The sequence below is a fragment of the Gopherus evgoodei genome, chromosome 12 (assembly GCF_007399415.2).
Source record: "Gopherus evgoodei ecotype Sinaloan lineage chromosome 12, rGopEvg1_v1.p, whole genome shotgun sequence".
Taxonomy (NCBI): domain Eukaryota; kingdom Metazoa; phylum Chordata; order Testudines; family Testudinidae; genus Gopherus; species Gopherus evgoodei.
The window spans coordinates 25,956,679-25,983,797 of NC_044333.1; the positions used below are offsets into that span (position 1 = coordinate 25,956,679).

A 27,119-nucleotide genomic window follows, 5' to 3' on the forward strand; every position below is an offset into this window, starting at 1 on the left:
ACTAATGTCTCTTGAGAGAGAAAATTAAGGGGGAATAAAGGACAACACTGCTGCTCACCATCTGCAATGTGTTACATGTACCATATATTATCATGATACTGTATTGGAACTTATTTGTTGTAGAATTTTTTGACAATGACGTACCAAACTCTATCACAGTGTTGTACTACAAGTCTAGTCAGTGTTATTTTGTGAGCAAACATCACTGACTCTGTTTAAGACTGAGTGGTCAGCCTGTTTTCTGCCTGGTCTGCAACACGGCAGCTCAGTTCCTCCTGGGACTCAGTTTTGCTCAGGTTCTTCTCTAATGCCTCATACATAAAACTAAACTATATTATAATGAATTACAAAATGAGTGTTAAATGCCTCCCATTCAGATGAAGTGATCTTGTTTTATTTCACTGCACTAAAAGCAACCCATATGCTTCTCAGATTTCATAACTCTTTGTACTTTCTCTTTCCTTCAGCCATCTTTTTAGGAAGAGTCTTTGTCCAGAACTCCACTCGGTTCTCTTTCAATTTCTTTGCTGCTTTCTGCTTTATGTCTATTATAAGGTATTGTTCATCCACATTATACACTGGCCACGTCACCAAACCTTCACCATTAGGATTTCTAGAAAAAAAATACAGTGAAGAATCATCTTGCCACTTTTCTATCATTGCGACCAAAACTGCACAACACAGTGTTTGTTCATTAATTGTCCAGAGTCAGAGTCCTTGGGGATGGGGAAGGACACTGCGGTGGTTAATTCAAGCTTTGCTCACAACCCCACAATCTCTGGATGTTTCTGCTAAAATGGTCTGTTATTAGCAGTGAAACAGATAATGTTGACATTTACATTTTCTTCATTAGGCTTTAGCTCTAATGGTTCATTATATGAGTGTGATAGCTCAAGCCCTTGGACCTAATTTTTCTGTTTATCTGCAGGTTCAGTATGATGGTCCTGCAGTAAATCACATTTGGCATGTTTTCTTTGGAATTTGAAACTAGTTTGTTTTGAAATGAAATCTTAAACTCTGCAGAAATATGGGGCCCACCAGAAAAGTGCTGGCATAGTGTTTTCAGTAGCAATGACAAAATCCGTCCCCTAATGAATGTATTATAAGTCTCACCCTTTTCGAGCAAAATTAGCCCAGTATTTCATAATTGTTTTGCTGAGTTTACCCTCTTCTTCTGTAGCATCACCTGCAGGCAAGATATGAAATGTAATGTCAGCACAAAGATTATGCTAATATAGGTGCACTCAGAATTGATTCCAATTAAAAAGTATCTATAGTTCACTACTATAAGACAGGAAACAAAGATCACATCTATATTTTTACAGCAGTGAGCCTGCAAACAGGGCTCAAATAATAATAATGTCACAGTTACTGGGCAAACTGCACTTCTGACCCTTTCCTGGTTCTCTGCCCTGGTCTCAGGCCTTTAACTGTCACCTGCTAAGGGGGAATCATGCAATTCTCAAACTCTGAGATCAGATCCTCGGTAGCAGTCCCCTGGTACTAATTATGATTGCTTCAGCAGGTCTAATCTAGGATCAGACTCTACAGTCCTGTTCCTGCAGGGGCAATTACAGTGGTAATCATTACCAACCAGGTTTCTTAAAAAAAAACAAAGTATCATTAGAACAAAAAGCATTTTGGAGAAAACATACTTTAAAAACAATAAAACAGACTATATGCATATCTAAGTTTACAAGGTACCAAACTGCTTTTCACACTAGGACCCTGGTAGGACTAGTTCCTTCAGCAGAGCCTGACTGTACTAAGCTTGTTTCCTTGTCAGAGCTCACTCTTGAATTTACAGCACAGTTTTTATCATCTCCTTTCAAAGGAATCAAGTCACCTTTGAACTATTTATAGCTTTGATCTGGTAACCTTCAGCTCTGGCAAAACCAGGTTTTCAATTTGTTTTGAGACTGAACAGAGTCCGAGAAGCTAACAACTTGCCCCGTTGTCTTTCAAGTATGTGCATGGGTGTTCTTATTTGGGAAGCCATAGTGTTGCCTTCATGCACAGACTGACCCCTATAAATTTGAGCATTATAGGCGGATAGTAAACATTCCACAACCCCCAGTATAAATTGGATCAATGCAGCCGTACAGAAAATTCCAATAGCCCAATACACAATAATTTCACCTCACTGACCCAGACACACATAGTGTTCATACAACTGTTACATTTCAGTATTCACAACATTATTAGACATCAGTGTTACAATAATGATGCTTTAATAAGAATTTTTTAGCAAGCATGGAGACATCACCAGCTAAGAAGGGCTTTCCAAAAACATAGCCAATTTCATCGCCGTGATCCGCTTTTACGAAGTCTGGTCTAACACCTTCATATGAACTTGATCGATGATGAAAACGATAAATGTAGACTGGGTTGCCAGAATCTAATAGAAAACAAAGTTAAGAAGAATTCCAGTAGTAAAAATATATTCCGCACAGAACAATACATTTTAATCAAGAGCTACTTTGATAAGATGCTGGCAAAATGATAGCCATTTTATTGATTATTTATTTGATTATTAATACTAACTGGAATTCAGATGCAAACATACATTACCAAAGATTAATGGAAAATCGTCATCTGCAGCACAATGAGCCCCCAGAGAGTCATAGAGCTGGTGCCAATAGAAAAAGTTCAGAAGTTCATCTGATACTAAACTATGCACTTGATTGTCCCTTAGACAGGATAATGTGAAGAGCAGGAACCCCCTATATTCACTTCCATGGGCTTTTACTCTGTCATACCTATTGCAGGAGGTATGGGCTTGCACCTTCCCTGCAAACAAGAATGGGGCTCAACCCCCTAAACCTGCAGCTCTTTAGCTTTCCTGTGAGGGACCATTTCTTCTACCATGTGTTCAGCTCTCCTGGATTTCATGGTAACATGGTTCTTTCAGGATCCATGAAAGACAGAGCCATGGTCATGCATTTTTCTAAATAAAGTTTCATGACAGCAGGAGATTGGGGCTGAAAAGCTGTTGAGATGATCCATTACAGACACAGGAATATAGACAGGAACCTACTTCCTGGTCAGGCTTTGAACAAGGAAATTGGTAGGATGGAATTTAAACTTTTTAAAAAAATATGTACTTAATTGGAAACTCACCTCTGTGATATCTAGCTCTTTGAATGACTGGAACAACAAACACTGCATCTCCCATCAATTCAAAAAGCCTATCTCGTAGCTGGGTAGGCTCCTCTATATTGCTTAGATATTCATTAGTTAATAGATAAGTGAACTCAGCAGGAATATGCTAGAATGAACAATAAAGATATTTGTTATAATGATGGCATTTATTGGAAACAACTGCAACATTTAGCAAGCTTCATTTTCCCTAGAACCTTTCAGCAGTCATAGACTCATAGACTTTAAGGTCACAATGCGGGCCACAGAATCTCACCCACTCACTCCTGTAACAAACCCCTAACCTATGTCTGAGTTATTGAAGTCCTTTAAGCCTTGAAGGCTTAAAGACCTCAAGGTGCAGAAAATCCTCCAGCAAGTGACCCGTGCCCCACGCTGCAGAGTAAAGTGAAAAACCTCCAGGGCCTCTGCCAATCTGTCCTGAAGGAAAATTCCTCCCCTACCCCAAATATGGCGATCAGTTAAACCCTGAGCATGTGGACAAGACTCATCAGCCAGCACCCAGGAAAGATTTCTTTGTAGTAATTCAGATCCCACCCCATCTAACATCCTATCACAGACCACTGGCCATATTTACCTGCTAATAATCAAAGATCAATTACCAAATTAATTGCCAAAATTAGACTATCCCATCATACCATCCCTCCATAACCTTATCAAGCTTAGTCTTGAAGCCAGATGTTTTTTGCCCCCACTACTCCCCTTGGAAGGCTGCTCCAGAACTTCACTCCTCTAATGGTTAGAAACCTTTGTCTAATTTCAAGTCTAAACTTCCTAGTGTCCAGTTTATATCCATTTGTTCTTGTCACTAGCTAATCCTATGTACACTGGACCACGTTACCTCCTTCGATAGAAAATCCCACATCATGGGGTATGTGGAAAGTACTCAAAACTCTGACTTAGAAATTGTGAGGTTGCCAACTCATGCTATCTTTGGGAGGAAGAGGTTTGCAGGAGGGAGCAGAGACCTCTGCAAAGGGGGCATAGACCACTATATTAACATCCACACAAGTATTATCAATCAATAATGCTGATGAACAAACAGAAGTAGTGACACTAGCTCTAGTAAAAAGAACAGGAGTACTTGTGGCACCTTAGAGACTAACAAATATTTTTGAGCATAAGCTTTCACGGGCTACAGCCCACTTCATCAGATGCATAGAATGGAATATATAGTAAGGAGATATATATACACATACTGAGAACATGAAAAGGTGGTAGTTGCACTACCAACTCTAAGAGGCTAAGTAATTAAGACAAGCAATTATCAAAAAAAAATTGTGCTCCTGTCTCTCTCCTCTTCCTCCCTGGCTGCAACACAGGCCTAGGAAGAGGGAAAGTGGATAAAGAACCCACAGAAGCTACAGAAGGAGAAGAAGTGTGCTGAGCAGCTGGGGGTGGATGTAGGGCAGCGGAGGGAAGTAAGTAAATTAATGGCTGGGCTGGGGGGATGGGTACCTGTGGGGCTGAGGTGGGTCGGACCACAGAATTAATTAATTAGAAGAGTGAGATTTGGAAAGAAGCTGGAAGTTCTGTGCCATTGGGCAGCAATGAGATCTCTGGCAGGAGGGGTTAGAATCACCTCAGTGTATGCATTTGGGAGAGTTGGCAACATGGTATCTGCTACACACACTGGGGACTTCAAAAAACTAAAGACAGACCAAAACTTACTATGTTCTCTTTAAAACAATCTAATGATTTTGGGACCGATCACATGATTTTTGAACTTTTGATGTTCATGATACTCAATAGGGACCTATTCTCCTCCACATGGGAATAATCTATACAGGTGAGCAGAAATTTCACGAATTTCCACAGATTTCTCCCACTGGGGAAAGGAACCAAGGTTTACCCCACTCCTTTCTGTCAGAGGCCAAGAGTTTGAAACCTTCAAATCTCTGATGGATGTAGGTGGATCTAGGAGATAAACTGGAGATATACTCCCTCTTCAGATCTCTCACCTCTGCGCTGCTGCCTGGCCCTCCCAACTCCCTGCAGCCCCATGACAATGCAATACCTGCAGGAGCCATGCTACCAAGGGCTTTCTGGCCTGCAGCTGCCCATTAAACCCCTGTTAAAGAATGAGACTCCACCTCATGCAGGAGGAGGGGGAGGAAGAAAAGCATAGGTTATGGGAGATTTTGTGGGATGTCTAATCTCAAGAGGGAGCAGGATTGTGCTTCACTTCCCCTTCTGCCTGTTTGGCACATTTCTGTCAGCAATATGTCTCCCTCTGTTCAGAAGTTTTAGCTCAGAATTAATTCCCACCCCCCATGATATATACTTCTTCCCAAGATGAAGGTCCTAGTCCAGCAATAGAGCAGTATGCTGTAAAATGTTCTTGCACACTGTATTGAAAGCTGGGGAGGGAGATCTCACCTAGGACTATACCCATCATATGTGAATTAATTTGAAATAGTCTCTTACTGTAAAGAACTCTGAGGCCAGTAGCAGTGAGGTTACTGTTTCTTTGTCCAACCCTTCAGTGAAAGCAGGATATTTGAACATCTGCACAGTAAAAAGAACATGACATTGCCCATGAATTCCTCTATTTCTAAAGAGTTAACAGACTGGGCTATAAATAAAGCTATTACAATCACTTACATTAGGAATTAGCCATCCAAATTCATGGGTATTTACTCCTATTATATATGGGACTGCATTGATTGCTTTTTCAGCCAGTAGCTCCTCAGGGCTCTTAGGAAAAAATACACCATCCAAAACTGTGGAGATTAACAGGGACTGCAGAAGAAAAAAAATTCCTTTGTTATTTATGTTACTTTTGCCAGTAGAAGATATTTCAAGATTCCCACTGCAGACCTCAACCAAGCCTAAACAAGTGCCCAGGTGAGCTCACATGTTATTAGTGAAAGTGTAAGATGTGTACGTAAGAGATGAATACACGTTTCAAGTCATGTTCCGAGTTTCTCCTGCAGATTTTCTATCTGGCTTAACAATGTGTGTTCTGCCCTTTGTATGTCAAATGCTCTTGGCACATAGATAAGTCAGTCAAATTCCATCCTTGCTTAGACCATTCCAACCCTACTGGGTAGGGTGACCATATTTCCCTATGCAGAATATGGGACACCTGGTAACATGGCTCGTATTCAAGCAAGTTCAACGACAATCAATCAGAACTATGCAGTACAAACATTCAAATTAACATCAAGTTGATTGAGCCTCTGTTAAAAGAAACACTGCGTAGTTGGATTCTTTTTATTTCTCTTCTTATCTTTAAGGCATTAGGTTTCACACAGGGAGGGGTGACACACACATCCCTATGCCACCACACACACACTCCCGTACACCTCTCTCACACAGTGGGGGTGATCGACCAACCGACCAGACCCTCCCTGCCTGGCGCTCTCCGCTCTCCATCATGCCTGGCTGGGCCTCCAAGATGGGCCTCCAGGAGACTCCTCTCCTGGTACCTGGCACTGTGTCTTCCTGAGGCAACATGCTGGGGGGACATGCATGGTCACATACCCCCGCCGATTTCTGCCAGCACTTACACCAGAACGTGGCCAGCAGCAGCTTTTTGGCACTGTGCAGGAGGGAAAGGACAGGAGCTGCTTCCAGCTGCAGGGAAGGAGGAGTTTTGGGAAGGGGTGACCTGGTGTGTCTTTGCATAGTTAATCTCTTCTGCACTACCTCCCTTTCCTCCCCCACCCCCCTGGCTGGAAGCAGCTTGTCCCTTTCTGCCTCCACAGCGTAAATAGGGAGCTAACACCGCCAGACTGCTGCTGGCCACTAACATAATCCAGCTGCCTCCTGGCTCCCTGGCTACAGTGCAGACAGGAATGGGTCAAGCCCTAAAGATACGTTGTGCACCAGGGCCCAGGGAACCTGACTGCAGGGGCTTCAGCGAACCTGGCCACAGAGGTGGCTCAGCAGGGAAGGGTGCCTAGGGGATGGAGCAGTCCCACACTCCCTGGAGGCAGGACCCAGAGCTGGGGTGTGAAGAGGATGCTAAGCCCATGTCCCAGAGGCTGCTATGGAGCCTGCAGGTGTTCTGACCAGTGGCTGGTTCTCCACACAGGGCTGGGAGTGGGATGCATCCCACCAGGAGGGATATGGAGGGGCAGCGGGACTGGGTGGGGCGAAGGGGCAAAGCAGGGAGAGGACAGCAAGAGGGGAAGCAGGTAAAGGGCTGATGGGTGGGCAACGCATAACTGGCTGCTGCCTGGCGCCTTCCTGCACTCACCAGCCACTGCAGTGCACAGCCAGAGATGGCCGGAAATGGGATGGGGGGCAGAGCCCGGCTGGCTGAGAGTCTGCATGCAGCAGGAACTGCGCTGATAGACCAGCCGAGGGAGCGCACTGCATCTTTGCACCAGCCTTGCACACCCACCCCCATCATCAGCCACTGGACCTGCCCCCAATCACTGCTGATGGGCGGGCGACTGGCGAGTAGGGATCTGGCCAGCAGCAGGACCCACTAGTAGTGATGGGGTGAGGAGATAGAAAATACGGGACAATTTGTTCTTTTTTAAGAAAAAGTTGGGACACCTGCAGGAGGGCTTAAAAACAGGACTGTCCCTTTAAAAACAGGACATCTGGTCACCCCACTACGGGACATGCATATGTGTAAGTAAGGGCAGAATTAACTTATGTTGGGGTACTGCAAAACAGTTCAGTAAGCTAATGTGGTAAACCAGGTAAGTGGGGCAATAAATTGCAATTCTGCAGAAAACAAAAATGTCAGATGTTCTATACTTTGTACAGTTTTGATTAATCCTTAGTAAGATCCCCAAATATGTGGTGACTACTTCCTGCATGCTAGGTTAGAAAGCCATTCATCCAGTCCCAATGGATACATTTGGCTGATGACCATGGTGGCACTGGGAGCTGTGAAAAAATGGGCCATTTTCCTTTTGGACATTTTCTCATTTGCTTGAATTCTCAAGCCTACATTTTTTGTGTTTCTTCTCCCTGGGAAATTGTGAATTTTGGTACATTCTTGCTGTGATTCCATCTCCCTTTTGAAAATGGGTTCATGACAGGACACAAACAGTTCAAAGCCCAAACAGGAAATCAAAAAAAGTGTCACCTTGTCAGAGTCTCCAGATGATGTAGCATTTAACTTTACTGTTGTGAAGTCCTGCAAAAGGCAAGGAAGAGAAGAAAAGGATGAGTTCTGCGATGGCTGCCTCTTTTTCTAATGTTGCAGCATGCATTTTGTTTATTTTATTTCAGTAAAAGTTGCAGTGTCATTGCAGACACGAGCTACAGTGTCACTTATCATCTTCACCATTTCCGCCTGTCTTTTCCCTATGTCTGCATCTGCTCAACAACAAGCTGGACAGAGGTCGGCAACCTTTCAGGAGTGGTGTGTCGAGTCGTCATTTATTCACTCTAATTTAAGGTTTCATGTGCCAGCAATACATTTTAATGTTTTTAGAAGGTCTCTTTCTATAAGTCTATAACATATAACTAAACAATTGTATGTAAAGCAAATACTGTTTTTAAAATGTTTAAGAAGCTTCGTTTAAAATTCAATTAAAATGCTTAGCCCCCCGGACCAGTGGCCAGGACCCGGTCAGTGTGAGTGCCACTGGAAATCAGCTCACGTGTGCCTTCAGCACACGTGCCATAGGTTGCCTACCCCTGCTCTAGGAACTTAGGAGCTGCCAAAGAAGAATAGATCAGTGGTTCCTCTTCTGACCTTCTGTGAGAATTCAATACAATAGAGGAAGATGCAATACATGAGAGGAAGGTGAGTATCACTAATAAAGCATCCTATGCAATTATGCTACTTTATGGGGGAGGTGGCAGTTCAGTCCTGATCAGCTGAAGAATAAGGATAGGCAGGCCTCGACATTTTATATTTTTCATTCTAATTTCAGATGCTACTCTTACTATACTCTAAGTAGGGGCTAGTCGTTTAGCATCACAAATTATATAAAAAAATAGCGTGGTCATGGTAAAACAAAATCTAAGGTCATGAATGTAGAGAAAAATGCCCCGGTCATGTTATTTATAGCCAGATGGTCTTTGTTTTGCAATACAACTTTTTAAAGCCATGCAATAACATTTAACAGATAGCTAGGATTGGGGTTTTTAAAGGAGTCCAAGGGTACCCAAGTTTACTAGGAGTTGGACATTGAACTCCCATAGGGTGATTTGAAAATCCCATCCCCAAACTATTTGAAACTGCCATCCTAGTTCCTGCCAGTTCAGTCAAGGAAAGAACCACTCTCTGGACTGCTTCCATGACTGTCTCTACCACAGCTGCAGGGACAATAGTGCTGCCCTGGTGCATCTCACACGTGCCCCATTACAGAAATCGTAGAGTCTGACACCTTTCCCCAGCACAACAACCGCTAGAGTTCCCAATTCCCGTGTTAGGCAGGCTTTAACGTGATGACTCCTAAGATTCTCAGGGAAATGAGGTTAGTTGTTTACTATCATCTCTACCACATGGCAAAAACCTCAAATGTCAAAAGTTGTGAAAAAATCACAGAGGCCTTAATTCTGACAACAGCCATGACAGAAAATGTACCTTTAGTCAGACAAGTCTAATCTTCATTAGAAGCTTATTAAGATACTGTATTTGGCTCATAATTAATATGCACCATGTAATAGCACTGCTTTTTATCTGTTACATTTGTTACTTTTAATAGCGAGTGCACTCGTGCTCTGGTTATCAGCGAAGGTAAACACAAATGGCCCACTGTCCTCTCTGTCACTTGTCACTTTATAAATGTCTGTCCTATCTCCTTTTACTCATTTTCTTTCCAAGGGCAATAACCCAAGTTATTAGGTATGGTTGATAAGAAGGTAGCACTCGGAGACCCCACTAAGAGACAGGGCTCCATTGTGCCAGGCAATACACATGCAGATGCGTGGTTCCCTGTCCCAAAGCACTTATAATCTAGTCTCTTTAATTCCTCCTCTGATGCAAGCAGAAAGGGAAAATAAGCACACTCTTGGACCCAAGGTTGAAATCCTGTTTGTTTGCAGTAAAAGATGAACAGTCGCCACACAGTGAATTACAATGCCACCTACCATCTTCAGCGTTATTTCCATCATTTCTTCCTCTGTCTTTTCCCTCAGACAATGAACCATTGCAGCAGAGCTGCTTGATTGGCAGCCAGATACCTTAGCAATTTTCTGCAATCAATTTAAAAAAAAAAGTCACTTTTAGTAGCTCTGTATGGAGAATAACAACAACAATATTTAGCTCTTAGATAGCACTTTATCCCTTCAGTGTGCTGTGTACACATTAAGTTTTGGGTGAGTCTGGGATTTTTCTCCACTGTAGGAGAAAGAGCTCTGCTGTACATTCTGGACTTTGTATGTTTCAAAAGCTTTTCAAGGGATGATGCTGCAAATAAATCATACAGCTCTGTGCACTTGCTGGTTTCATTTCCTTTCTTAGAGCTTTACAAACATTAACTCCTCATCACAAAACTCCTCCCTGGAAGGAAGATGGGAAAACAAAGGCACAGAGGTTAAATGACTTGAGCAAGACATGGAAGGTCTGTATCAGAGCTAGGAACACAACATATAAGTGTTTCAGTCAGTCGCGTACTTAGTAAACTACATTAGCTTTTCTCACATCTTGCAGCAAGAGGTCACACACTTGTTGCTCAGTAGTGGAGTCAGCTGAGCCAGGGCAGCGGAGCTATGGGCAGCTAGCTGGGAGGGAACCCATGGAAGTCCCTAAGTGGCCAGTCCCAGAGCACCTCAAACTGGCCTAGTGGAATCCTCCAAAACCTCAAGTGTCTACAAACTATAGATTTCATTGGTTTCGGTATTGGATACTAATTGTATAAGGTGACATTCTCTAGGACATTTCTGCCTCCAATAAGTTCAGTTCCAGTTTTGCTATAAACTCTTTCTAATTTGATTGTTGCAGGATGTAATAACAATACTTTGCATTTTTACAGGGTCTTCCATGTGAGGAAGTCAAATAGCTTCACAGACATTAATCAGCTAAGCCTCACACATATCTGTCAGGCAGTTGAGGAAGCACATGTTTCTTGGAGGGCAGGGCAAATTCCCGTTCTGCTCCCTGTCCCTCCCTTCCCAGCAGTGACCCCATTCCAGTCCCCACACCGTCCACAGGGACCAAGTCACTCCCTCAGCTGCGGAGTTTCCATTCTATCTCATCCGCACAGTGCATGAGGGCTTTCTTCTCAGTGGACTCTCCTATGTTGTGCTGTAGAGGAGCAGACTCCTTGTGTTCTAGGCTGCAACACCATTTGGCCCCACCATCCCTCCGTCTGGATAGAGGGACAGCCAAGCCAAATTTAAATGGCACTGCAACCCAGCATGTCAGGTTCTAATGCCACCCACTGATATTTGGCCTGGCTGTCCCGTCATCTTTACAGAGGGGCGATCAAGTCTAATTTCAGCGGTGTTACGACCAGGCATCCCGAGAACCACTCCTAACTGTTCTGGGAGCAGCCGTACTGATTTGGTACAGGTCTAGTGCTTAAAAGTGGTCAGGCCATGCTCCCTCCCAGCTCTGGTCTATGGAACTTTGAGTAAATGCAAAATTCGGTGAGAAGGGGACATTCATCCGTTCTCAAAACCGGTGCCACTGCTGTCAGATAGGTAGGTATTATCCTCTCCCTTTTTAACAACCGGTTAAATGGCACAACTGGGAATAGAACTCAGGTTTCCCACTGGCAAGTCCTGTAATACAGAGATAATCAATTATTTTTTGACAAGGTTCAAATTTCTTGTTTAAAGTATAGTCAAGGTCCAGACTCCAGAGAAAATAAAACAAAATTAATAGCAATAATGATAATAAATAAGTTAAAAGATTTTGCCGTCTCTTCAAAAGCATCTGGAGGTCCAGATTTGGCCCGCGGTCTGCCTATTGAATACCCCTGCTGTACTCTAATCACAAAAGCCACACTACCTTCCTTTACAATGGGATGCTGGGTGCCACTTTTTTTTAAAAAGTGGGAGTGAGACTAAGCCAAAAATATGTGCGTACATGTGCATCTGTGGGTTTGAACATGTCAATATGATAAGTGCACATATACATGGGTATTTGAGTATTAAAATATCAAGTATGCACAGTTTTCTTATTTTCACACAAAAATGTCTACAGTTACTGTACATTTTTACAGGCGCAAGTCAGGTCCCAGCTTCTAGAAATACAGTCTCAATATTACCAAGAACCTACATTAGCTTGTGCTTCAGGATGAGCAGTAAACAACCCCTTGATTGTAACTCCACTCTCTGAGATGGCCTTATGGAACAAGCCCTTTGCCAGAGGAGATAAGACCTGAAAAGCAGGAAAAGAGGGAGAACACAAACAATCTATTTTGACCACTGAATCACAAACTGCAGTGTCACAAATTATGTTTTAACACCATTATTTCACTTTTAAAAGCAAATATTATTAAACTATGTCAAATGCTCTGTAGACTCAAGGGCTGATTTACTTCCAAACTCACAGCCTGGTGCAGATGATTATCCTCTTGATTCCAAATATGCTGAGATAAAAAAGAGGGGTATGCATTGCACCCCAAATGAATGTCTATCTGTTACATGCTGTTACCATGGCTGCGCACCCAGATTGGGTGACTGTATGTGCAAGTGACCCTTAGTGCAGATCGTAAGTGGGGCAGAGGCACTAACTTGGAATTTTTACACCTTGGTGAATTATACTCTCTCTGACCACAATTTTGTTCCCTAGCACAGCTGTTTAAAGTAATTCAGTACTCAAGTTAATTAAAGAGGAATCAACACTTGAGCTCCTAAAACAAATAGGCGATTGTATGAAAAGAAGAGTTTCATTAATCAGAAAATTCTTTAATATCAAACTCTCCCCTCAGAGAAGGTTGATGTACCACAGTTCCCAGCTGCTTCGGTCTCCAATAATACTCAATCCTGTCGTTATCTCCCTGACTTTTCGCTCGCAAACTCACAATAAAAATAGAGGGGTGTTTTTAAAAACTCATTAGTGATCACTATAAAACCTACAAGGGCAGAAACGCTGACTCCTCCTGCAGACTCTCCAAATATAGTGACAGATCCTGGATCTCCTCCAAAATGTTCAATATTTTCTTGAATCCACTGGAGAGCTGCCACTTGATCCAAATAACCCCAGTTTCCACGAGCATGTTCATCACCAGAGCTGAAAGCAAGAGCATATAAAGGGAAGTAGATAGCCTGGAGTTTTATAACATACATTGTGTTATATAAAATATAGCCAAGGATTGTATCAAAGCTGGTAATGGAGCAACACCTGAAAATGGAGCCCTTGGCAGTGTCAGAAAACAAGTGAGAAAACTCTGAAAAACTCAGGTCAGGACTAGCATCAGTTATCTAAATAGCACTCTTAGCCCTGAACACTAGTGAAGCACAATCCAAGGCTATGTCTACGCTGCCATCAGAGGTGTGATTGCAGCTCTTACAGTTATACCTGCATTAGCTTTAATCTAGCTATCAAATCTAGCTAAAAAGAACAGTGAAGACACAGCATGACCCTGATGTAGGTTAGCAGCACAAGTATGAGCCCAAGATTCCAAGAAGGGGCTTGTACAGCTGGGTTCCATGTCACCATGTCTTCACTGCTTAGCTGTGCTAGCTAAAATAAAGCTAATGCAGGTACGTCTACCTGAGCTGCTGCAGTCACACCTCCAGCTGCACTATAGATAATGACAATGGCTTTTGGTGCTCAGATACTATAGTGATGAGCACGGAATAAATTACAATAGCTCTAATGCCCCAATTCAGCAAAGAAGTAATGAACTTGGTGGGACTACGCATGGGTTTAAAGTTAGGCACAAGCTTAAACATCCTGTTGAACTGAGGCTTGAATACATCAGTGCATAGTGCAAAAATAGATTAGATAAACCTGCCTAAGAATTAACCCAGACTCCTACAAGATGATATTTTTCAGGTCAGATTTTCCTCTCCTCTGAGAGAAGGGCTGATATTTTCTTCAGCCTCACCTGAATTAGAGTATAAAAAGAAAGCAGATAATCAAAGAGATCAGATTATAACTGTGTTCAAGATATAATTGAAAAATGGTAGTTTTCAGAGGGTTATTAGTATGCTTACTGGTAAATTTCACAAACTTGGGATGCAGGTGTAAAATGTGGAAAAGAAGAATGGACACTGTTAAAGGAGAATTAAGCATGTGGCTTAAGGAGAGGTGGATGTGCGATCAATCACTAAATATCTTTGGAATTTCTGCTGTGTGGATGACATCTTTATAATGATCCTGTCCTATTGTGGCTTTCTGATCTTTTTTCCTTTCATGTACAACCCACTGTCTGAAGCCCTACAGACAGGCATCATGGTGGTTTTGTTTCCAGGTAAATATATCTGTTCTCCAATATTTATTTGGGTGCATTGGTGTTATCCTATACGTGTTTTCCTTGTCTTTGGGAGAGGGTATTTGCAGGTAATTTATTTGTATCCTTGATCTTTGGTACCCAGATCAATCCTATTGTGTAAAGAAACATGAATAGGCTGAAGTGTAAGTTCACACCCAAACTTTCCCAACGTTCAGGTAATGCTTAGCCAGACTATGGATCTCAACTCTCCCACAGTTTTAGGGCACTTAGGTCCAGGGTTTTGGTTATGGCCAACTCAAATTAACAATAAAACAAATATAAGTAAGAAACAAAAACTTATAGTCCGTTCTCTTTTAGGCTTCTGCCTATATGCAGCAGAATTCCTGAAACAGCTTATTGGTTAGGTGGCATTAGGGTTTTCACTCAGGTTTCCCCACAGGAGGATGAGTTAATTTGTTATGGCTTGTGAGTTAAGACACTTTATACTGGATTGACATATGCTTGTCTTTTTCAAACTCAACCAATGGGAACATTATCCTGTGTGCGTTTAGGGCACAATGTCTTACCTAAAATATCCAAGGATCCCCAGTCTGTACTGAATTGTTACAACCACCACATTTTCAAAGGCTGATAGTGCTGACCCATCATATGTTGAAGCTGCACCAGTCACTAATCCACCTCCATGGATCCATACCATGACCTGAAAAAAGCAGGAAGAGTTAGTCACCTACATCTGTAACACCCTGATATTACCTCAGGTGTAAAATTCAAACCAGAGGGTTGCTACTTTTGCTGTGATAAAGTACTATTTTGTGCTATTGCACAACACAACAATTCTTGCTCGCTCAGCTGCTTGAGAGTATAGTAAAAAAAGTGGTAAGACTTTTTTGAGTCTGTGCATCTCAGCTTTAAAGAGAAATGATTATTTTATTAAATATTTATATTGTTATTATGCTGTTTTGTAGGACTTAAATCTAAAGATTCAAACAGACAAAGGGTAGGGGATGGGAATAGAACCTGCAAGTAGAGAAATATGGGGAAAGATTGGCCCAGATTTGTTGGTTACAAATTGTAGGGAGTTTAGGTTTTTTATTTTTAATTGGGGGAAGAGATAGAGAAGAAGGGAGCAGGAAAAGGAAAGAAAAAGAAAGGGAATAGTTACCCCTGTTTCTTCAATTCCAAGTGTCCTTGCAGAGTACTTCATACACTAACAGAGATTCTATTTTCAAAGGACAATAAGGTTTTTCTTAGCTTACTTAGGAGAATAGCATGTACCCCTAGAAACTGGCATGATATAGCAGGCTCTTTGGATCTCAGATCTAAGAAAACTCACATGTATGAAATATACAGAATGGCATGAAGAATAAAATAGATGTTCATGAAATGTGGAAAATAATTCTGAGTAACAGAAAATGGGAAATAAAATAAGAAACCACCAAACTGAGGCAGGTGCCTTTAAGTCATCAAATTCTGACAGGACACATTTTTACTATTTACTTAGGTCCTCTATTTTCAGAGTTTTGTGAAGGAAAAGTATGTCACATACACACTTATTTAACATTTCAGTAAATTAACTATTTACATAGTTAATTACAAAATATTAGAGGGTTTTTATGTGATAAGTCTTCGGCGGCACTCAAGGACCCATCGCCAAAGACCCAGAGTGAGTGAAGGGCCTGCTGCCGAAATGCCACCGAAGACCCGGATCGCCGCCGGGTGAGTAAAAATTAAAAAGGCGCCAGCGTGGGGCCTTCTTAAGCACCAGCGCGGGGCCTCTTAGGCACAGGGCCAGATTCCAGGGAATTGGGCGAATCAGCCTAAAGCCGGCCCGGGAGCCCTGCAGTGTGTAGGCACTGACCTCCCTTACTGGGAGTTGTGCCCACTTACACTAAGGTATAATTTGATCCACGGAGTTACACCAGGGCTGAACTCATGACACCGATTTTGCAGTAATGTTGCTTACAGGTAACATGTCCTTGTCTGAGCTGGCAGGCGTGTACACGTTTAGGAACAAACAGTCTTCGGAAACTTGGAAAGAAAGTTTTTCTTTTCTGTTAGTAAATGCATCCGATAGATGCTGCCCAGCCACTGAGTCCTGTAGGCACCTTAATAATTAAAAATATATCAATAATATTCAACAGAATCATAGTAACAAAAACATCAGATGCTCCATCCACAATAAATACAGCAAATCACCTGTGATTAGTTTCCAGATTGTTGGAAACAGAGACTCATATCACTGTTTTCCATTTTTAACATAAAAGCATTTTCTTCCCTGTGACTGCCAGCCAAAAGTGCATTAAGGAGTCATAGAGACAATGGCCACAGCCTCCAGCAGAACACAGTTACTTGCAGACTTTTTCGAAACACCATAGCAGTCTGCCTGCAAATGGGCAGGAGCTAAGACATATAAGAGTCTCCTTGCAGTTGCTGTCATTCAGTGGAAATGCAACTGGATTCTTTTGCACCTTATATACCAAATCATGTAGCATATTCTAGATATTAATCATGTCACTTAATGCACTACTGGAAGGCATGTTGACACTACAATGATGAGGGCAGAATAAGAACCGCAATAGAATAGACTGCCCTCAGTGTCATATATGTAGCACTGGGAATGTGATTCATACTGCATTTATCAGAGGGGTAGCCGTGTTAGTCTGGATCTGTAAAAGCAGCAAAGAGTCCTGTGGCACCTTGTAGACTAACAGACATTTTGGAGCATGAGCTTTTGTGGGTGAATATCTACTTTGTCGGTTGCATCCGACGAAGTGGGTATTCACCCATGAAAGCTCATGCTCCAATACTGGATTTAGTCCCTCCAACATTTCTTAGCTCCTTTTCAGTTCTACTCCTGAGGCATATGTTTCAAAAACATTACTAATTGGACATTCAAAAGCCCCCCAAGGGAGAACATCATTGATGAAGAATGGGAGTGGTACATTGCTAATGCCAAATAAATATCCTGAGATGTACCTTTAAAACTCACCTAAGTTAACAGTCTACAGGCATTAACAGACCCCAGTTAAATGGTTCTACCAGAGCTCATTTTGCTAGATTTATTTTGCCGTAAGTGACAGTATTGTGTTCCTCCATATTACACATTCCTACCCATCCATATGTTCATGTCATTGTCTTACATGGGTGGGTAGATAGTTGCATTTCGGAGACCCTTCCACGGCTCAGCTGGCGTTGGTGGGGAAAATCTCAAAGGTCCAACAGGTGGCTTGGCAAAGGGAATTCCCAGGAAAACATCTACATGTGTCTCAGCTCCATCAACTTTGATTCGCTGCCCTCGGAGTTTCCCATATTTGGTAACCACTTCTGGGGGTGCAACATTTTGTCCTGTGAAACATATACATACAATGAGATTATACATCGAGAGGTTCAAAATGATCTGACAAGTTTCCAAGTGCTTCAGATGTTTATGCATGTACCTTTGATTTCTTTTAAACATTTCATACAGAATATTTCAATAAATATTCACGAGCAAGTAAAAAAGAACCCCAAACTGTATCAACTTTTAAGTCTAACCATGCTTATGAGAGTTCTGTATTAGGGTTGCCAATTTTAGTTGGACGTATTCCTGGAGGTTTCATCACTTGGCATAATCTTTAATAAACTATTAATCTTTAATGGACCAGTTAGTTTAACTTCTGTGCCAGGGAAGATAATGGAGCAAGTAATTAAAGAAATCATCTGCAAACACTTGGAAGGTGGTAAGGTGATAGGGAATAGCCAGCATGGATTTGGAAAGAACAAATCGTGTCAAACCAATCTGATAGATTTCTTTGCTAGGATAATGAGCCTTGTGGATTAGGGGGAAGCAGTGGATGTGGCATACCTAGACTTTAGTAAGGTATTTGATACCGTCTCGCATGATATCCTTATCGATAAACTAGGCAAATACAATTTAGATGGGGCTACTATAAGGTGGGTGCATTAATGGCTGGATAACCATACTCAGAGAGTAGTTATTAATGGCTCCCAATCCTGCTGGAAAGGTATAACAAGTGGGGTTCCGCAGGCGTCTGTTTTGGGACCGGCTCTGTTCAATATCTTCATCAACGATTTAGATGTCGGCATAGAAAATATGCTTATTAAGTTTGCAGACGATACCAAACTGGGAGGGATTGCAACTGCTTTGGAGGACAGGGTCAAAATTCAAAATGATCTGGACAAATTGGAGAAATGGTCTGAGGTAAACCGGATGAAGTTCAATAAAGACAAATGCAAAGTGCTCCACTTAGGAAGGAACAATCAGTTTCACACATACAGAATGGGAAGAGACTGTCTAGGAAGGAGTATGGCAGAAAGAGATCTAGGGGTCATAGTGGACCACAAGCTAAATATGAGTCAACAGTGTGATACTGTTGCAAAAAAAGAAAATGTGATTCTGGGATGCATTAACAGGTGTGTTGTAAACAAGACACGAGAAGTCATTCTTCCGCTCTACTCTGCGCTGGTTAGGCCTCAACAGGAGTATTGTGTCCAGTTCTGGGCACCGCATTTCAAGAAAGATGTGGAGAAATTGGAGAGGGTCCAGAGAAGAGCAACAAGAATGATTAAAGGTCTTGAGAACATGACCTATGAAGGAAGGCTGAAAGAATTGGGTTTATTTAGTTTGAAAAAGAGAAGACGGAGAGGGGACATGATAGCAGTTTCCAGGTATCTAAAAGGGTGTCATCAGAAGGAGGGAGAAAACTTGTTCACCTTAGCCTCTAATGATAGAACAAGAAGCAATGGGCTTAAACTGCAGCAAGCGAGATTTAGGTTGGACATTAGGAAAAAGTTCCTAACTGTCAGGGTAGTTAAACACTGGAATAAATTGCCTAGGGAGGTTGTGGAATCTCCATCTCTGGAGATATTTAAGAGTAGGTTAGATAAATGTCTATCAGGGATGGTCTAGACAGTATTTGGTCCTGCCATGAGGGCAGGGGACTGGCCTCGATGCCCTCTCGAGGTCCCTTCCAGTCCTACAGTCTATGGAGCTATAAATCTATGAATTGCTCGAGATTTCAGGACAATCCTGGAAGATTGACAACCCTAGTCTGTATATTGCATTCATTTATTATCAAAATATATGTTGTTCTTAAAGGCAACTTGTTGCATAATAAATGTATGTCTGTAAGGTAGAAAGGTTTTAACATTAAACTTGACCTCAAGGCATGTGTAATACAGAAATCATTATGTTGATTAATTGTTGGCTATATGTTAAAGATATCAGTAGCAAAATAGTTGCTTATACATCTTTCGATAGCATGACCATTGTGCTATTTTAACAAATGGAAGTATTATTAAGGAAAACCTGGCAGTCATGTTGATTACCATGTAATGGCAACACCGCATTAATATTATTTAAAAAAAACAATAGTGTTTCTTTAATTATCTTGACAAGAAGTGAAGGGGTGGCCATCTCTCCCCTTCACCCCTTCCTCGGGGCATCCTTTCTGCCTCTTTATCAGCTTTGGGCTGATGGGGGTGTGACCTTATCTGACTAAAATATGACCATATAGATCATAGTGGTTGCAACCACTGTTATATATTTGCAGCAAATATTATATAAAGGTTGTCGAGTAAGGTGTCTATGAAAAGGTTATGATTGGCTGGTTATGATTATGCTATCTGTATGCATGTATCTTTTTTTTATGTGAAATTATAAGTATTGGATCTATACTTGGATTTCAAATGTTTGCTCCTGGGGTAATGCCCACAAAGTAATTAGCCAGCACATCTTGGAGGGCCTATTCTAATTGAGTGGCTCATCGAAAGAACATTTAACTGACAATGACCCTGGGAGATGCCTATCTACACTTAATGAAATTTCCTGCTGTGACTAGGCGAAATGCATGGGCATGTGACTTTCCCATGTAACTCCAAACTCCATCTTGTTGCTGTGATTTTCCACAGTAAAAACAGTGGCATGCCCTCCACATGGCAAAAACTATAAAAGGCCCCGGAAACACCTCCATTGCATCTTCAATCCTGCGTCTTACCTCTGGAGGAAACTTGCTACACACTGACGCTCTGAACAATGGACTGAATGACCCATCCAAGCTGTGGATGTACTCCAGAGACTTGACTTAAGCCAGCAGTTTATTCCATCACTGCTACAAGCCTGAACCAAGAACTTTGCCATTACTGTATGTAATTGATTCCTTTAACCAGTTTGAACTTTTTCTTTCTTTCTTTCTATTTATAAATAAACCTTTAGATTTTAGATACTAAAGGATTGACAATAGCGTGATTTCTGGGTAAGATCTAAGTTATATATTGACCTGTGTGTCTGGTTCTTTGGGATCAGAAGATCCTATTATTTGATGAGACGGGTTGTAAGGAACCACTCATCTCTGAATCCAGTGTTTCTGGTGGTGATACAAGAACTGAATGCCCAAGGAAAATTGCCTTTATGTTTTCTTGTTAGCTAGTGTATTTTTAAAGTTTGTGTATTTAATGAAAGGAATTGAGCAGCCTTAACTCCATTTTGGGGCAGGTTTTTTAAATATTTTATTTTGGATAGTAGTTTGACTAAGGCAGGAATGTTTACATCCATATTCAATGTAGGTTGAGACTTGGGTTAAAGACCAAAATGGAGCTTGGCTTTGAGTTCAGCAGCATTGAAATATCACAAGTTGTTCACATGAGATGTCAGCCCAAAATGGTTTAACATTTGCAAAATCAGTTGCTCGTTTAAGATTTCTGCCACTTTGGATGAACTTAAGTTGGATCCAGAAAATAGGACTCTTCCAGTTTTACATTCCACCTGGAACAGAAACCACAGAGAGAATTTACATCTAGGGATTTGACTCCACACCCTGAACTCCAAAACTGAAGGGACTGGATTTGAGGATTTGTTATACAGTTATATAATTCAGTTTATAGAACATTGCATAATTATCAAAACTAAGAAATGAGGCTGAATTTTACTATTATTATTATTATTTATTAGTTATGCTGCCATAGCATCTAGGAGCCTGAACATGGATCAGGATCTGATTGCATTCACCCATCCATAAACTGAGTATGGAAAATTTAATCTCCAGAGCCACACAGCTTTATATACAGTGTAACGGGGAAAATTTAGGCAGTGGTTGGTAATATCAACAGTGAATTAATCACCCAGCATGCCCTGGATGTCACAGTGTCTCACTACGCAAGTTTGATACGCAGCCCTAATACAAATCTTAAATTTTACAAAAGGGTAAAAAGCAGCCAGGGCAGTGCTTAAAGCGAACTGAAAAAAGCGGGGGCAGGGGTGGCGCTATCATAATCTGGGAGCAGCCACTTTGGTAAAACAGTGCTTACAGTGCAGGCTTCCGCAATATGGCTTGTTTTTTTTTCGGAGCCTGTGACCCCTTGCAATCCCTCTCAATTTAAGCACGGGGCCAGGGAAAGCATTTTTAATGTGTGGGAAAGTGGCAGCAACTGGAAGTACTGCCACTGCAAGTTAGTCTGGTCTCGGGTCTATTACCCTGAACTGAATCTAAACCAAGAGAATGCAAATGTCAATCCTGTATTGCACTGACGAAACAGAATTCTTTTAACTTGTGCACATAGGGCCAGATTCATTTCTAACACAATATCAGTAAGATCCTGCCCGCACTACAAGTAGAACCACTCCTGGGAATTCAGACACAGCCCTGCTTACACTAGTTACTATTGCTATCATGGTTGCAGGGTGTTGTGCAGAGTGGACTTTCATAACCTGCAATTAGACCAGGCTTGCAGTACAGAGAGCCCTGGTTGTGTTATTGTTCCTCCTGCTCCACGCATGCCACCTGCCTCTGGAACAAGTGAGGGGAAAAAAACTTTCTGAGCCCTTTGAAAAAGTGCCCAGGTTATAATCCAGATGCAACTGAAGTCCAGGTTTTTTAGGAAGGAAATGTAGCTCGCTGTTTAGAAGGCTCTGTGTACATTTGTAGCACTAAAGAAGTAGTTTTATTGCTGGTCAAGCAATACTAGTTAATATTAACGCAGCTGTACCTCTTCCACTAAGAAGTGTCCTTCACAATCACATGGGAGTAATGCAGACACTCGAAGAACTAAAGTTGCAACAAACAGGCACATACTTGAAAACAGGAAAATGAAAAGCAGTGAAGAACCTTCTGTTATTCAGACTGCCATATTTCTTCCCAACAATGTAAGAGTGCCCAGCTCCTATGTTAAAACCACACACACACGCCATGGTGCTCCCAACAAACCGTACTTCAATTGTTCTGTTCCCCCAGGAAAGGCAATAGTGTAAAATATTTTAAAATCTTACCGTTAACTGTAAGGGTTGTGAACCATGCTGCAAAGATCAGGGACAGCAGCAAGATATTCTCACCAGTTGACATTTTGCAGGGTGCTCCCGTAGTCAGGGGGCCAGTTCCTTGCTTTAAATAGTCAGTACAGTGCAAAGGTTACATAAGAGTAACATCTGACATCTTACACAATTTCAGACATGGATCATTTCCTGTTTAAAGTACACTGAAGTCACTAACCAGTAGCACTCTGGGGCTGTCCTGAAATAATGGCTTCACCTTCTTTGACAGTCAAGATAGAACTTGCTTGGATTATAAACTCAAACATTACAGTATAAAAAGGCGTAACATTCTGTAGACTGCCTGGATCATTTAACCCTATACAGAGATTAAGCGGCAAATTTAGTTGGATGTTTTGCTTAAAAACTGGCAGCTATAACAGTCAAAAATTTTCTGATGGAACAGTTTTCCACTAGAAAGTTCTGATTCAACTAAATCAAAACATTTTGCAGGGATGTATCAATTTAATTGAAATTTGCAGTGGGAAATTATGGAAATGTTTTGTTTTATTGTCTAAAAGTATAGCTAATCATTCATTATTATGAATGTTTAAGAGACCAACTAATCAAACATAGCCAATTTTTTTGTCTAGAGACCAACCAGTACAATACAAAAAACAGACACGTTCCCTTTCCAGAAAGCATGGTTTATTTTGTAATATGTTCACCACACAGAAGGTGTGCTTCCAAATATGCCCCCGTCTCCCATACCACTTATATTTATAGCACAGTTGCTTACAGGTTAGAAAGCATTTTATATTCACCTAAGAACACTTGAATATTGTTTCCCATGCTGGTTGTCCCATCTCATAAAGGATACAATGGAACTGGAAAAGGTTTAGAGAAGGGCAAGAGATGATTAAGGGTATGGAACAACTTCCATACAAGGAGAGATTACAAAGATTAGGGTTGTTCAACTTAAAAAAGAGCTGACTAAGGGGCGGGGGAATATGATAAAGGTCTATAATATTATGGATGATGTGAAAAAAACGACTAGATACGTGTCATTTCCCCTTTCACACAATGCAAAAATCAGAGGTCACCCAATTCAATTAATAGGAAGCAGTTTTAATATAAACAAAAGAAAGTACCTTTTACCCAATGCACAATTCACCTGGGGAACTCTTTGCCATGGGAAACTAGGATGGTCAAAAGTGTAACTGGGTTCAAAAGAGAACTGGATAAGCTCGTGAAGGACAGGTCCATCAATGGCTATTAGCCAAGATGATCAGGGACACAACCCAAAGCCTCTGACTACCAGAAGCAGGGAGTGGACGACAGAGGTGGCTCATTCCATAGTTGCCTTGTTCTGTACATTCCTCACAAAGCGCTAGATGGGCCAATGTTTGAGACAGAATACTGGGCAAGCTGGACCATGGCCTATCCAATATGACAGTTCTTATGATCTTATGGTCCAAGAGCCAACCCACCAATTGGTACTAGTCCCTTAACTTGTTTCATTATCTCTGTTTTGGCTACTACATTTTAACCAGTTGCCCAGGAAGGCACCTGTATCAGGACATAGAACATATCTTGCCTTTGACAAGCTTTATATTCACTAATGCCAAAAGCTAAAATTAACTTTGCAGACAATTGTGGGATAAATAAGTGAGCAAAGTGGACAGAGTTGTGGGAAGGACATAGTATAATTTGGTAAACATACCTGCCCATATAATGGTTATAATACAATATTAATATGGTAAGCCCTATGCCTAACATATGTATTGGCTGACAGTTTCGTTATCATTTTGACTTATGTTATATTGTATTATAATTTATAATATACAGTAGACCCTCAGAGTTATGAACACCAGAGTTATGAAATGACCAGTTAACCACATACCTCATTTGGAACTGGAAGCAGCAGCCGCTCCAGCTGTTGCAGGCACAGAGGGTGCCTGAGGCAAGCAAAAGTGGTTCATGCCCGGAGTGCTTAGCGCCAATGAGCACACACCAGGGTGGAGAAGCAAGCAAAGTTTATTTGAGATCTCAAAGCAGTGCTGGGAGACTTGACATGCCTCAGATCCAGCACAGCTACACAAGCGGCTTATCCCTTTTTATAAGGTTTTTTTTCTCTTCTTCCCCCCTCCCCCCCCGTAGCAGTTATGTAAGCACAGGTGCACTAAGTAATCTTGGCCGCGGCAGCTCATTAGTAAGTTTTCCTTCTGCAAGTTATCTTGTCCTTCTGCTAAAGCTGCACAGGCCTCATTATTTCTGCTTTAGACCAGTTAGAACTGTTGCAACTGATAACGGCTGTTACACCTGGCCTTTTAGGTCGATTCAAATTCAAACATGGAGGGACTCTTGTCTGCTGAGGCCTAAAACCAGGAAGGCTCCATACCCTTGTGGCCTTCCACCCTCCCGAGTTACTTAGGGTTATGCTTAGTGACACCAACACAGCCACCAGCGCTCCAATGTCCCCAGCCAGGGCCAGCTCTACCATTTTTGCCACCCAAAGCTAAAAAAAAAAGTGGCCCGAACTGCCGAAGTCCGGGCTGTGTCGCCCCCAAAATGGATGGAATGGCGCCTCTTAGCATGTGCCGCCCCAGGCACATGCTTCCTCCTCTGCTGCCTGGAGCCAGCCCTGTCCCCTGCTCCTTTTGCTTGCACCACCTAGCACAGCCACAAGTTGCTGCTTCTGGTGTTTTATCCTGTTCAGGCTCCTAAATGAGAGGTGAGCAGTGAAGCCAGATAGGAAAGGCGGGTCAGCATGTGTAGGAGCCCCCTTACAGATGGCCATAGCACACTTTAAGTTGACATAACATGCAGTCAGAAAGCAAGATGTTTCCATTTTCTTTACTTGGTTCCTAACAAATAAATCAGGTGTAACTTTCAGCCATACTAGCTGGGTGTATTCAGGGGGGATGTGTGTTGGGGAGGGGGCGGGACAAGAGGTCATGTTCATATTTGTTCAAAGTCCCTGTCATCCTTTGCAGTGTTTTGTGATCTCATGAGGACTGGAGTGCCTGGCGCCAGCTTACTGATGGCTAAGTACTAATTTCCTCCTGGAATATTTAGTATTTCCGTAGCTAATACTGGTTTCTAACATGGAGACATAGATAACCATGTATCAAGAGCTGGGTGAACAAGTGCAGTATTGCGCAAATGGCTTGAAAACTTTGCACTATTGCTGAACAAGTATTATGCAAGCAGCTCTGGTCAGATCTCATCTCTGACTTGTTTGTGACATTTCACCCTGAGGTTATCGGATTGACTGATATAGTGGGACTACAGGCCACTCAGCACTTTGCAGAGTTGGGCTTTGAGTGAACATTCAGCATAGTTTAGACCATTCCAGTCCTATAAGTGTATTATTAGAGAAATAACCGCAGTGAGGGGGGAGAGAAGAAATCAACGTGGCAATTTTCTTTGCATTAGTGGTGGCAGCACATTCCATCAACTAAGAGCTGCTTTTAGTTTGTTTAGTCATTTTCAGTAGCTCATTTTGGGGTGTACAATAATTCCATGATATCAAAAACCCTCTTAAGACCAGTGAAATCAACAGTTGCTTCTGGCTTTGATTTTGTCCTCCAAGATAGTCTTTCCTCCTCACTAATTGTTGCGGCAGTGATTCATCAGGCCTTATCTCTAAAAGATCATTCATTCTGGAGCACTGATGTCAACAGATACTTTTCTACTTCCCAGGGCAGGCTTTCCATAAATGATTTGACTTGTGTTTATTTAAGTGGGCTGTCTCTTTCAGTACACTAGAAGAAGTAGCTTCAAGTATTTTGAGAAGTTGGCAAACTGCCTTTGAGTTTCTTTTGCCTTTCCCTAGATGGAATGGACTGATCCAGTGAGATTCCTCCTCAGGTACATTTAACAATTTAAAGGCCCAGTTTTCAAACATGTGTGCCCTGAGTTCATGGCCTACATCAGTATTTAGCTTCAAGTGCTGGGTCAGAAGTCAAAAGTCCCGCAGGCAAGGGACCTCAGCATGTGTATAAAATTAAACACAGAACTAGTCCCACGGATTATGTACCTACTCATATTCGTGCTGAATTGTGCCCTTAACCCACTGTTGCTCAGGCTCATTCAGATTTGCTGATTCATGTATTTTCCCAAATGTTCTTACAAAAGTTAGTACGCATGGTATATTTTTAGAATGGAAAAACACCATAAATTTGAACTTTTGGAAAATAATGTTTTTGCATAATAGCTCAGTTATAGCAGATTTTTATGGTTATGTACACATTCTCCTTGAGAGTTTTATTCCTCAGACTTCTGGAGAGGATTCTTGCTGACTTTGACAGTGGTGAAAATGATAAAGTTGCAATTAAGAAAACAGAGGGGTGAAGTCCTTTTCTACTATTTCTGGATAGGCAAATAGACTGAACAGAGACGGCTGCCTTGAATAGCAGTAATAAATCAAGTTGCTATACCAGGCTATG

The 27,119-nt window shown here is 41.8% G+C and overlaps 1 protein-coding gene across 1 annotated transcript; it reads right to left on the reverse strand.

The window, feature by feature from the left end:
• Window positions 1-372: 372 nt before the first annotated feature.
• Window positions 373-23,854, reverse strand: LOC115660193 (fatty acyl-CoA hydrolase precursor, medium chain-like). Its single transcript, XM_030581278.1, has 15 exons — window positions 23,493-23,854; window positions 22,690-22,801; window positions 17,567-17,771; window positions 16,390-16,531; window positions 14,993-15,126; window positions 13,105-13,258; window positions 12,302-12,403; window positions 10,168-10,272; window positions 8,210-8,260; window positions 5,764-5,901; window positions 5,587-5,667; window positions 3,121-3,268; window positions 2,267-2,398; window positions 1,114-1,186; window positions 373-613 (listed from the first exon to the last, which is right to left on the reverse strand). Exons 2-15 carry the CDS (start codon window positions 22,760-22,762, stop codon window positions 436-438), a joined length of 1,716 nt encoding a protein of 571 aa, XP_030437138.1. The 5' UTR covers window positions 22,763-22,801; window positions 23,493-23,854; the 3' UTR covers window positions 373-435.
• Window positions 23,855-27,119: the final 3,265 nt, after the last annotated feature.

Coding starts and splice junctions, on each gene's coding strand:
- LOC115660193 (XM_030581278.1), bottom strand. CDS start 22,762: ATGTCAACTGGTGAGAATATCTTGCTGCTGTCCCTGATCTTTGCAGCA. Junction 17,772..22,689: donor CACAACCCTTACAGTTAACG/GTAAGATTTTAA, acceptor TATGTTTCACAG/GACAAAATGTTGCACCCCCA. Junction 1,187..2,266: donor TGGAAAGCCCTTCTTAGCTG/GTGATGTCTCCA, acceptor TCTTGCCTGCAG/GTGATGCTACAGAAGAAGAG.